General features: G+C 29.4%; 2 protein-coding genes across 7 annotated transcripts in view; both read right to left on the bottom strand.

The window, feature by feature from the left end:
- LOC129984411 (endothelin-converting enzyme 2-like) overlaps positions 1–6,373 on the bottom strand; it is a 70,727-nt gene extending 64,354 nt beyond the window's left edge. The window contains exons 1-2 of the mRNA XM_056094288.1: positions 6,300–6,373; positions 1,162–1,232 (exon numbers count right to left, since the gene is read on the bottom strand). Of these exons, the coding sequence (XP_055950263.1) occupies positions 1,162–1,231 (70 nt within the window). The 5' untranslated portion in view covers position 1,232; positions 6,300–6,373. The remainder of the gene's footprint in view (positions 1–1,161; positions 1,233–6,299) is intronic.
- Positions 6,374–8,530: 2,157 nt separating this feature from the next.
- The window catches only part of LOC129984522 (cadherin-86C-like), an 88,302-nt gene continuing 83,213 nt past the window's right edge, over positions 8,531–13,619 (bottom strand). For all 6 annotated transcript variants that reach the window (XM_056094417.1, XM_056094415.1, XM_056094420.1 and 3 more), the window contains exon 26: positions 8,531–11,021. In XM_056094417.1, coding sequence (XP_055950392.1) covers positions 9,830–11,021 — 1,192 coding nt within the window. In that variant the 3' untranslated portion in view covers positions 8,531–9,829. The remainder of the gene's footprint in view (positions 11,022–13,619) is intronic.

Here is a 13,619-nt window from a genome sequence, read left to right as displayed (position 1 = left end):
AGACAGATTAAAAAATCATTGTACCATTGTGTTAATTCTTATTAAGCTGATTTTAATAATGCAAATAGCTGAAGATTAAAATAGCATCACCCTTCTCTTTTGCTTTAATATATTTCGTAACTGTTTCGTTAATCTAATATTTATATAGGTAGAAAAGTAATTTTCAATTAATTTACTTTTTGAAGATATTTTTTTTTGTATAATATGCAGAAATGAATTTATATTGTCATATATAATAAAATAAAAGATGGAATTAACTGTATAAACTGTATTTTTTCACTTTTAAACATTATAAAGGGAAATAATAAATTTTATGCTGTATTTCTTCAGTGAATTTTAGAAATAAGCTAATAACTTGATAATAATCGATTCATTTCATTATAATATATGGTGCTCTATTTTTCGAACCTCTTTAAGGATCATATAAGTGAAATTAATAATTCAATTAATTTCACTATAATATAGTTTTCTCCTGATTTAATAAGACTATTGGATAACTTTAAATAAAGATCTTTTAGAACATTTATGTAAAAAAAATCTATAAATATTTAATAAATCAAGACACACTCATTTTCGAAAAGTAATTTAATAATAAATTGAAGTAACATTTATCATAAATTGCTAAATTGTTGATATAATCCAGATTACGCTCATTCTAATGTTATATGCGAAAAAAGAAGCAACTTATTCTTCTGAAAAAAGATCGTAAATGCATTTAGTAATGATATGAAATCAATATTTCAAAATTAAAGATTCAGAAATAATGGAAAAATAATAAAATGCGCTTCAGAATATGTATTGTACAAAAGAAGATTTTTTTAGTAATTGTCACGTGAGCATGCATTAATTCCATTACTAATAAAAGACTAATTTCTTACAAATGCTCACTTCTTGTTATCAGAACTCTGAATGACCTTCTGAGTGAAAATTCGCGCTTTCCCATTACAGGCTGGTGCTGTTCCTAATGTTCGTTTATATCAAATCAAATGTTTATATCAAACAATATTCTTGGCGCCAAGAATGGCCCTTGTGCCACAAACAACAACTTTTTTGATACCATTCAAATTATTGATATCATAATAAAATGTGTTGTTTAAAAGGCTAGCTGTTTATTCTGAGGCAGTTAATAATAAAAAAAAAGGTTCGACAACAAATACTTACGTTTAACATGGAAGGTTGTGAAAAATAAGAGAGCAGTTGTTGCGGCAAGCAATAAAGGGGACGCTGTCATTCTGCGAAGAAAAAAAAATCAAGCATTTTGCAACTGAAATACATGTTTATGGCAATAAAACAAATTATTTTTTAAAAAACTTGATTTTGTAAGCTATTTTCTCCAGCAAACAAAATACACATTTAATTAGCAGAACTAAAGAACCGCCTTTTACTCCCAACTACTAGACCCATTTCGCCAAGTTTTATTTCACATGAAAGCCGCTTTGCCCCTCTATGCCTCACCATTTCGAGATATACTGTAAAAGAAAAATTTGAAGGTGTCCAGACAAAGCCTTAACAACTGAATTGATTTCGCCAATTTATTTCGTAGCTAAAGAATCATCCATGCTTATTAATAATCTAAATCTGTATTTTCTCAGAATCATTATGGCATCTCAAAAATATTCTAAAATATCTGTTGAGGTGGCGGAGATAGTGTGAAGTTCTTCAGGTGATAGTCACGAACCAGCTCAAAGGGTAGGAAGAGCGGCTGGTAATAAAATAAATTAAAAATTCGTTTTTATTAATTTATTAAAAAATGAAAGTGTTTTAGTAAGTATTTTTCGATAAGAATTATTGATGTCAAATCAGAAAGTCAAAGGCGTGAAGAACTGATAATACAAAAGGGGGTGGGAGGTTTTGTGTGACAAATAATTCCTCTTTCACTATGTAAAAAACCATCTAACATGTTGGCCAATTATTTGTCAAATATCAGGGAGAAATGTAGGTAGCCTGGTATTATCATCAAATGTTTTATTACTACTACTAAAAAAATTAAAAATATCTTATGATTAAAAATATTTTGTCATCATTATTTTGATTTTATATTTTCACTACTGTATTTAATGTAAAGTTTTGAATTATAGATTTGAAATATATTTTATTAGAATTAATTCTATAATACAATGTATCACTTTACTTTTTTCGTTCGTGTATGCTGTTGTAATTCGTGGACAAATAACACTTTGCACTTCAGGATATCTCAGGGTTTCCATGAAACGTCGTATTTGATTTTAAAACCCTTTAGCTAATCTAGTTTATAATATGTAAGATTTTAAAAATAATTTATTGTATAATTTTTTTAGAAAAAAATACGAATACTTTTCAGGTGAAAAAATACCAAAACTAGAAGTAATTATAACTTATATATTTGTTAATAAAGTTGTAAAATATTTTTTTTCGAGTGGAAAAAAAAGAAATGCTAATTTAACTTCTCAACTTCTCGTAATTTGAGGCATTAGACATGATGCTATTACCTTTTGAACGAGATATAATCAATTAAAAAGCTATAGCCCATATTTTAAATTGTGGCTTTGATAGAGTTTGAATGTAAAATTTTAAACTTTCTCAAAGAAAAAAAATCATTTCCTTTCTTGAAAATCTCTTCTAAAAAACAATGACCGTCTCTAATTTATGGAAATTGAAATTTTATTTATAAAATATTTTAATATTAATGAATATTTAAGAATCTTCATTCTTATAATATTCACCAAAATTCAGTTTTTTTTTAAATATTATTTTCAATTTCTTATGCTTTTAAATTTTAATTTTCATCTCCAAAGGTTTCAGCATAAGATTTTTCTACTTTTGCATAAATTAATGAAAGCAATTTCAAAATCTTTTCATTTTCATTATTTTTTCTAATTTATTATTATATCAATATCATGGAATCTAGTTGCCGTTTTTTTTTTCAAAATCATTCTGTGTAATATCACTTGTATGAATTCGAACTTTAACTAATATTAAACGATTAACTGATAATTAAGTTTTGAGAATATTTAAATTGTACAAAATACAAAGTGTGCAATAGTTGTACAAATGTACAAAATTTCAAAACAATTGTGCACCCAGAAAGTGAGTGAAAAATTGATCACAAATCTTCATCACTAACTTAATAAACGACAAAGAAAAAGCATATATATTATTTAATGAATCATTAATAAATATTAACTGATTCCACAATTTTGTAAATGGCACATTTACATTCTAATAATAAAGGCGAAATTTACATTCACTACCTCAAATCGATTGAAATAACAGAAGAAAGGGAGGTTTCGCTCTTAGTCGTTGCAAAAATTAATGAAACAGTATCCTGCTTGGGAAAAACTGAAGAGTTAAAAAGAAAATAAAAATTCGAAATAAGCAATTACAATCAAAAATTTATTGAATTATATATACATATATAATGCAAATATATTTTCACCTTGAACTCTTTTTCTCCTGATATTAATTTTTTTCTTTTTTTATGAATTTTATGAATTTAATATAAACAGAAAAATTGTTATCGTCAAATCCTTAGACCCAAAATGTTCATGCATTTCAGCGTTTCACTACTTCTGGAGTCCAAAAGATACATTTTTAGAATCATATCTGTGATTCAAAAAGTCTATGAACATTATAAATCAAAATCGTAAGATGTCATATGATAGGTAGATGTTTACATTTTAGACGAAATCATCTATGCTAAATCTGTCTATTCGTCCATCCATGTTCTTGTGAATCCGCTAAATGAAGAGTGTCATTTTCTAGATAGATAAAATAGCTTTGATTTTATTACTGGAGTTGAGTATTCATATCAAATTTGGGATCGAATCCATCAAAGAATCAGTACTCAACCTATTTGCCTCTTCTGTATATGTTAAAGCGAAAATAAATCAAGATGTAATGACACAGATAATTGGCCTTGTCACGAATACATCCATATCAATATTTGGAAAAGTATCAAATTTGATTCAACCGTAGCAAAGTTATGTCTCTTTCTTCTAATCATCTTTACATCGTTCTACTAAAAGCCTTTTATTTGAAATATAAAGAAAAGAAAAATTACCTTTATTAATAGAAATTTATCCATCCATACTCTATTGTACTCATACAGGATATTATTTTCAAAATAATAAGCATTCCAAAAAATCATTTGTTAAAAATTTTCAAATATTCATCCATGAAATGTTCATCGTTATCTACATAATTTTGATTTCTTATAAATAAAATTTTATAATTTCGTATTACAAAAATTACTTTAGGCTTGAGAAAATCAATTATCCATTTCATACTCAAACGAATTTAACCAGTTAATTGCGTTCAATGTGTAATCAATCCAAATCTTAGTTTGGTGAGTCAATGCGTAATTCTTTTATCTAATAAAAATGTAATTTTATTCGCCTAACTATGATTTTTTTCTTTGCAAAGTTTATTATGCAACCATTTGAATTGCGTTCGACGTGTATATACGTCATCGCTTGATTTTGATTACGCACCGCCTGGGTTAGTTTTAAAAATAAATTCCAGTGAACTAGCTAAAAAATTCTACTACTCCCACTGAAACACCAACACTCCATAAATATGGTATACATTTCAAAAAAACGTTAACGGTATTATTATTCAGCCAAATGAAATATTTATTATTACAGTTTCTCTTCCCCCCCCCCTCAAATTTGCTTAAATAAAGCACATTGCAAAATATCATATTATTTGAAAGATAATTTAAGATGTATGTACACACTTGAAACTTCCGAAATCGTTCAAAATATCGAATATTTTTTTATTGCTTAATAATGTTCTCTGATCATTTAGCTTTCAAACGATATCAAGATGTTATCAATATTCGAGATATTTCTCGAGTTATAATTATTTTTCTTGAGGTGTTTTCATTGAAAACTCTAGTCATGGCGTTTTTAAAACTCATTTTATGAAGAATGATATTTTTTCACTATGTAGCTTCATTCAAACAATCATAACTCAACAAGAAATGAACCAAATACAATTATTTATATATCAAAATAATCTGTATGAAATAACGAATGTTTTGTGCATCAATCAAAGTTATATTTATAGAAATAAATTTTTAATAGCTATTTAAATGTAAAAATTACAGAAAAAATCTAATTTTTCTATTCATCGTTGATGAAAAAATTGTTTAAAAAAAACTATATACTTTTATAACTTGATTGAGGCAGATTAATATTAGGCATCATTTTCAACTAGAATTGTGTGTCTGTACACATTAAAATTTAAGATATCATGTTTCAAAAATAGGCTAATTAGCTCATTAAATATTATTTAATTAATTAATAATTCGTGTAATATGTTTTTTTCTCACTGAAATGAGTTTAAACATATATTAATGACCTACTGTGCAAAAACTGGATTTTTAAAGTTAAAATTTAAAAATAATCTTCTAGTGTGTATGTACACCTTAATGTTTTATGAGGTTATATATTTTTTAATAATTATTAATTCTTGTTTATTTTTAAATCATTATAATGATATATCGAGCAAGTAACATTAAGCATTTTCTACGACATTCACTTTTTGCACTTAATCAAAAAGTAAGATGTTGTGTGAGATGTAAAGACGTGTGAAAGATGTGATGTGTTGTAAGCTATGTGAAATTTTCATAAATATAAAGAAGAAGCATTGCCTGTCATATTAATATCATATTTTTTAATGAAGAGTACCTGAACCCCTTTCTTCGTGAAATGACCACAGGAATTTAAAAAATAACAAAATTAGATTTAGATCAATTTTTAAACGCTGAAAAAATACCGCACAAGCCAATAATACACAGGAAGCCTTGAGTTCATCTGGTAATAAAAATAAAATAGCAAACAAATTTCGAATTTAAATTAAGTCAAAATTTTGCATAAGAACATTCTTATTCTGTATGAAATGTAATAACATTCGTAACATTTATGAAACGAATGATTTTAAAGAAAGTAGTTGGATTGTTTAGCAACTTAACTTACTTAGTAGGATTGCTTCGATTTGTGGTAAGAAAAGAGCCATGAAATCGAAACTATGATAGAAAATTCGTCAGGTTCATTATCGTGAGATACGATTACCGAATTTGCTACGCTTTCAAAAAATTCAGATAAGGCCAAATTCTAATCCAATATATTTTTAATTTACGCTAGTAAATATTTTCTAATATTGCAGTTTGTGTAATATTAATTCGTGCAAAAATTATTTCGGAACATAGGATAGAGATGGTTTTCTTAATAAAATCATTATTAGTATAAACTATGAAAATATTTTATTAGCACAAATTAAGTTTAACTCACTGAAGTGAAGAATGAGAATTATCTTACCTTTTCTTTATTTACAGTAGAGACACGATTGCGCAATACCAGAACATGACTGTCCTCTGTGTACGAAGCGAATAGTAAATACAGAGGACGATCGTGAGCTGAACGGGAAGCCCACACAGGATGTTGGCCCTCCACACTCTGCTCACATCTAATTGGCCCCTTCCCACTCTCCATCTGTTCGGCCCTTCTGACGATTATTGAATGTAATGCAAACGCATCGAGCCAGAGATGATCCTGTCCTTTGCTTTGTCGCACACGAAGAAAGCGAACTGAAATCCTGAACAAACTGCTTAGCGAAATTTTGAATCAATCTTTGCATTCAATATTATTTATAATCTAGTGTTTTTGACATTACAATTACAAAATATCCTTTTTATATATTATATTGTGTTTCACACTTATTCATTCTTAAATATTATAATTAAAAAATAATGAAAAAGAACTTCCTGTCGTTCTGTGCACTTTCCGAAATTCTCTTCCTTCAATCTTTATTTCTTACTAAAAGAAAAACTCATTACAAACAAATAACATTTTCGAAATTTTTATTCATCAGCAACAATATTACATTCATTTTTGCATAGAATAAAGCATTTTTTTTCACAAAAAAGTACAAAAAGAGCTGTTTTTATGAAAACAATTCCTTCTAAAATGATTCGCATAGCCATCTGAAATTGATTTTACGAATAATACATGAAAATGATTATAAATGAATTATGAAAACTTTTTAAGTATCATTTCTAGTAATAATTTTTAAAAAAATTGAAGAAAATAACAGCACATGCAATCAGTTAAAAAGTCGTATATTTCATTTCTACCAAATATGGGGCGGAGGAGGGTTAGTGAAAAAATGAACCTAATTATCATATTATGTTAGAATAGCATATGGATTTGAATAATAATTTATTGAAGAGTGTGCTGAAACTTGCATATTTTTTTAAATAATTCTGAATGCATAAAATAAATGCCAAAATAATGAAAGCAGATATTATATGAGTCACATGATGTGTCGCTGAAATATAAAGGTGTACATTTTTATTTAAAGTGCCTCCATGTGGCATTTAACTTCATTTTCAAACAAACAGTTCCTGTCAATCCCTTAGAAGCAAGCCATGGCAATGACGGATGATGTAATGGTAGTTCAATCCAATGGAAGGCGAATGCATGTATGTATGTATTAAATTTATAATTTAATGTAAATGTAATTTATTTTAATACTGCTCTAACTTTCTAACCAATAATTTCTTTTTAAGATATTAAAATTATCATATATACTACAAAAGATAAAATGCACCAAATCAGTATAAAATTTATTTCATCCTTTCATTCATGAGATGCAAACATACTGAAGTTCAAAAAGGTCACAGAATTTTGCAAATTCCAAAATAATCATTAAATGTAAGTGGAAAAACGCGTTTTTCAAATTGTTAAAATCTTTGCAAAATTAATACAGAAGTGAAAATAAATACAATAATTCCCGAAACCACAGGATAAGTCGACCAATGTAAAACGCTTAATCTAGCAATTCCTATTAAGAATTTTAATTAACTGAAAACAAGGATTGGAAAAGCATCTCTCAAGGCTGAATGTATGTAATAAAGAATGTGATTTTCACATGGATAGGTAATAAATAGGTACATTTTAAAACAAAACTGTTGTAGCAAACGGAGTTATTCTGAAATTGGGAGCTTCTTACAATTGTATTTAATTACATGTATGCAGGATAAATTTCTAACTGAACAACTTATAGAACAGAGGCAATCTTTTAGAAAAATACTAATGTTATTGTGTTTAAAAGTAATATTTTTTTAACTTTATAACTATTTACTTTTTGATTATTTTATAATTTTTAAACTTCAATTTATAATTATCTGACATAAATATAATAGAATCTTAAAATAATTTTTTAACTATAAAGTGGGGTCATTTGTATGGAATAAAATTAATCGAAATAAAATTGATTAACAGAAAATTCGTTAAAATATTGCAGTTATTTATTCGAGATGATATAACTGTAAAAAATGTTAGAATTGAAGCACATGAAAAGCAAATGAATAATCGGTTATGATATTCCATCTTTACAAAGACGAAATAAGTCAATGAAAGAGAAAAAAAAAAAGAGTATAAAAAACATTTATGCTTTGTTTCTAATATGTATGAAAAAAATTAAATAGAATAACTACTAAAGAATTTAAAACATTATGAATTTTTGAACATATTTATCAAAGCTTTGGTTGTGGATAAGAAAAAAATTGTTAAAATTTTATTAAGTATATGTTTGGTCATGTCTGTTTGAAAGTCATCACTTGTTACATTTTTGTTAAATATGGCATATATTGATGAATGTATTTTGCTTATTACATGTCGTTTGAGATAGTTCACAATTTTAGAGAAAAACTTTTACATCAATAATTTTTATAGGAGTATCGTAGGAACTTAAGTATTAGAAACTGAAAACAATATCAATAAGTCACTCAAAGTATTATAACACAATCTTGTAGAATATCTAATAAAAGATGAAAAATATGCTTTTAAAATATGCATATTTTAGAAAATGCTCTGAATAGAGAATCAACACTTAAACATTTTCGCATTCATAAAAACATGTCAGTTTCGAATGTTCATCGAAATCTGATGAAACAATTTTAAGTTCATGACTCGGACTAGAAAACTATCTACAATGACCTTGGATAAAAACTGCAGTTTTTGATTCTGTTAACTTCACTCTCTCCAAGTAGCAAGTCCTCAGAACTTTGGAGAATATTTCTATAAAATTGCGGACGGCAGTGTAGGAATTGCGAATACAGTTTTGTAAACAATGACTTCATTCCAATGATAGTCGTTGAATATTTCTGCAAATCAAATAAATTTCTCTTTCAGTCAGCATCACTGATAAATATGTCATTTTTATGGCAGATACAATTTCTTAGAAATGAAATCTTCTGTGTTTGTTCAGCTGATACACAAAAGTCTCAGTCAATGGTAAGGTCAATAAGGTGGACCTTAAGGTGGTCAATAAGTATGGAGGTCAATAAGGTGGCAGGACTAGCAAATTGTAGAGGATGGGGAACCGCTTAGTGGACTCTGACACTACTTTGTCCTCCAGGGCTGAAAAATGTACTCGAACCTAAACATTTTCCGGGAGGCCTCATCCCATCTTGATAAAATCACAGATTCTAATCACATGTATGTTTCAAACAAAAGATCAAACATTCAAGCTGAGAACATAATTTCTGGTATGCTCTCGGCTTTTAAATTCGTTACAGATTTTTTAATTATTGGCAAAAGGCGGTCATAAATCGTTCTTCTTAAGATGAAGCAATGAAACAAAGTTTTGCAAAGTTTGATCGTAATTTAAGACATCCACAAAATAATGTGTTCGAGTTCCATGTGCCCCACTCAATTAAATGCAAAATGTAATGCCGAAAAGCAGACTGCAAAATTTAGTCTTGTAGTTCATATTTTTATTCTTCATTCTCAGTAGAACATAAACTTTTCTCAAAATTCATTGTTCATAAATCATCAGATACTTGTTAGGGTGAGTCATCTCTTTCTCCTGCTGATTTAAGTCCTCTTGTTTGCATTCCATCATAAGCTATAGTAAAAAGCGACTTTTTCTCCATTAAGTTTGATTTCTTCAATCTCAGAGCAGTGCCATCTTTCCCAATACCAGAATCAGAATCTTCATCTTCCCCGTCCGTCTGCTGGTTTTGTTCTTCTGCTCTGGATATTTCATCTTCTGTAGTTCTATGACCTAAACGATCAGATTCTTCGTGAGTTTCTCTGCTGTCCATCATATCGGTGTCATCCATTCCTAATTTGTCCTTCCCGCTTAGAGCTCCGGAATCATCTGTTGATAGGCGCTGTGTTGATGGACGAATGGATTGCCTTCTTTGGTAATGGTCCTCAAGAGGTTGTGCGGCAACTTCATCTTGTTGCACTGGCTCGTCACCCTCACCAGCAGATTCAGCACGTGTTTCGGTTGTCTCTTCAAAGTGTTCGTGATCTTCTTGAAACGTAACAGTACTTTGTTGATGCTGTTCTTCTTGCTGATTTTCAAACGACGAAGTAAACTGTTCAGCTTGTTGATGAAAGTTTTCATCTTGGTATACTTGGGTTGTTTCATTTTGAGGGAATTCATTTAGTCTAGATTTGCCAGGTGCCATTATAACTGTCCTGGCGTCGTCATCGGGATCATTTTGCCTGTCAAAGCTTGGCTGATGGTCTGCTTCAACATTCATTTGTCTAGGCCTGTCAAGAGGATGGCTAGTTTGGTCTGGTATTCTTTGCGGTTCAAACGTTGGTTGAGGTGGTAAAGTCCTTTGTAAAGGAATTTGATCTACAGGATGGTGAGATGGATGAGGTGCATACTGTCGATGGGAAACATCTTGTTCTTGATACTGTTCGTGATATACGGCTTGAGGTCGCAAGTCTCGTAAGGATCCCGGCTGAATTCGAGCCTGATTCATGAAACCAGACGGATTAGCGTGACTTAGATTATGTTCTGGAGGGAATCGCGATCGAGATTCTTCTGGACCTTGAAGTCGTTGAGGATGATATTCTGGATGGCTCTCCCACCTTTCATCTCGCTGTCGAGGAACACGAATGTATTCTCCATGCTGACTATATACAGGTCCCCAAGAGGGGTCTGGTCCTACATATGAGCGATCCATTTCAGGTACTTCATCGGTAGCCACAATCACATCTCCCTCGGTCCGATGGTATCTAAAACAAAAATGAATTTTGAAAACGCCTCATATTGATGTTTTCTTAATTAATGTTTGCAGTATTATAATACGATAAATTATTGACAATATTTCTTCTTTTATATATTAGTGTTATTCATTGCATCTTTCGATGACAGAAAATATTATGCGAATTCCGAAAGAAGAAAGTATAGAAATGCAAAATATTTTATAATGAAAGAAAATTTGGAAAAGTCTAAAAAAGCATTTTCTGTACTGAAAATATTTTATATTAGGTATTTCAATAAAGTATGCTGCAGCTTAATATGGTCATTTCAGGACTAAGGAATTTCGATAACATTAACCGATTGATAACAATAACTGAAGTGGGCAAAATCAACTATATTTTTACCATATCAAGGGAAAAGGTTTTAAAAAAAAATAGACTTACTCAAAGTCTATCTGATTTATTTTAAAAATTCTAAATAAAATTTTATTAATTGTTGCTTATTGAAAATTTTTTAATTAGTTAGTTCAATTATATACTGTTCGGATATATTCGTACCTTTTTTTTTTTTTTCATTTGCTGAACGATGATGCAGCATTTCAAAAGATCGAGTGATTCTAGTACTTCCTTGATGCCTACAATCATATCTCCTTCGATCCGATGATATCGACATTTATTGTAAAGTTTCTCAACACATTCGTTCCTGCCGGTGCCATAAACGCTCATTGCTTTATCTTGCTTGCAAGAAGCTCATGGTTTTTCAAAAGTTTACGGAGAAGAAGCTATGAAATTTTTAATTATTCCCCAGCGTTACATTGACGCATTTTAGTGAACAGTCTTGATTGTTAAGTTTTTCTACTTTGTCTTTAACACTCAAGTCGGTTATTTTTTTATCTATTTTATTTTCTTAATTAAGTCGCAGGCAACAATTGTTTATGGATGTTCAATAGATTTCAATTGATTGCTAGCAGCAATTTTTTATGGATGTTCAATAGATTTCAATTGATTGCTAGCAGTATAGCTAGGAATCAATCAATCCAGTTCGCCTCAGTCCAGATGAAAGAATATGAAACCCATACCATGAGGAATAAAACAGCATGTTTTCTTACAGCTGAAACAAGAATTTCTAGAAAAGTCAATTATTAAAATTGGCTGAAAATGATTAATTGATCGAATTTCTTTGGCACAAGGGCGAATATATGGACACTTAAAATGAATGATTGGTCAATTCTCTACTGTACTGAACGATGATGAATTCAAAATATCAAGTCCTTGACTCATTTCGGATTCATTTAATACGTGAACACTGCATTAAAAGAGGTAATGATCATATTAAACGAATATTTTTTGAATACGTCAGCTCGGAATCAGAGGTTATTTTTTTAATAATCAAAAGCGAATGACAACATTAAGCGGCGTACACTGTATTGCGGATTTCATTTAAATATGCGAATATGTACAGTTTCTGTTAAATCCCCTTTAAGCTAAAATTATGTTGATTTCAAGGGGGGAGTGGAAGCTTAAAATGTATTCTTAAATTTTGACTTCAAATTTAGCTAAGCTTTAAATTTTTTTTTTTATAAAGCTTTAAGTATCTAAAATCGTATGCATAAATATCTTTTCTCATACATCCTAAAAAGAGGTTTCAGATTCAAACAGAGGAAACTCATTTATTTCACAAAAACTCATCGCCACTCGCTGAAGAATCGTTTTCAACTATAGTCCTCCCAAAAATTCTGAAAGTAGTGCGTGTTGTCAATCTTCACAAAATTTGAATTTTCTGCTAGTCGATAGATATTTGTAATTTCTGAAAGTAAGATTATTTATGGGCTATAAATTGTATTAAATATTCCAAATGATGCGGATAAACTGGATTGCTTTCTGGAAGAAATTGCTTAAAACTTAAACCTCAACTTTATAGGTTGATCTTTAATATTTTTCATATCAATAATATTTTTGATCAGTTAATTTATTTACAAAATTTCTTTCTTTTTCAAAAATAATACCTGAATCTAAAGCAATTTAAAAATAAACGCTTCTATTGGGATGTAAGACCGACTGAATACAGTAAGTAAAATTAAAATTATTTTAAGCTAATCAGCAGAATATTGATATTTATATTAAACTTTTATTTTAACATATATACGCATATAAAAACAAATTAATAAGAATATAAAGAAAAAAACAAGTTCCTTAAGATAATTTAGTTCAATAGAGATAATACTGGCACTGATGAAACTTCTTGAGTAGGCGCAGAACTTTTACTTACAGCTGGTTCGACTCCGGCTCGACGGACCAGAAAATGGTCTGGCTTAAAATCCAGATTCCATTTGATAAAATAACGACGGACCAGTGTTGCCTTTTTCTAAATTATTTATTGACATCACACAAGACAACACAAAACATTAATATAAATGACAGTAAATTTTGTTATTGTGGGTTTCGATTTATACTTTAGCACAGTGATTACCCACGTCCGTTATTGCCGAAATCCTGTCGGCGTCTCACCGGGTTTCCCCTTGTTTACACTCATGATCACATGACCGGTTGGGAGCACGCATGCGCCAACAACAGCTACTCTCAACATTTAAGAATTTATTACTTAATTGTGAATTGACATATCTAGAATTC

This window comes from Argiope bruennichi, chromosome 9, assembly GCF_947563725.1.
Source record: "Argiope bruennichi chromosome 9, qqArgBrue1.1, whole genome shotgun sequence".
Lineage (NCBI taxonomy): Eukaryota > Metazoa > Arthropoda > Arachnida > Araneae > Araneidae > Argiope > Argiope bruennichi.
The sequence above is the reverse complement of the archived record's forward strand: the minus strand, read 5'-3'. Positions and strand labels throughout refer to the sequence as shown.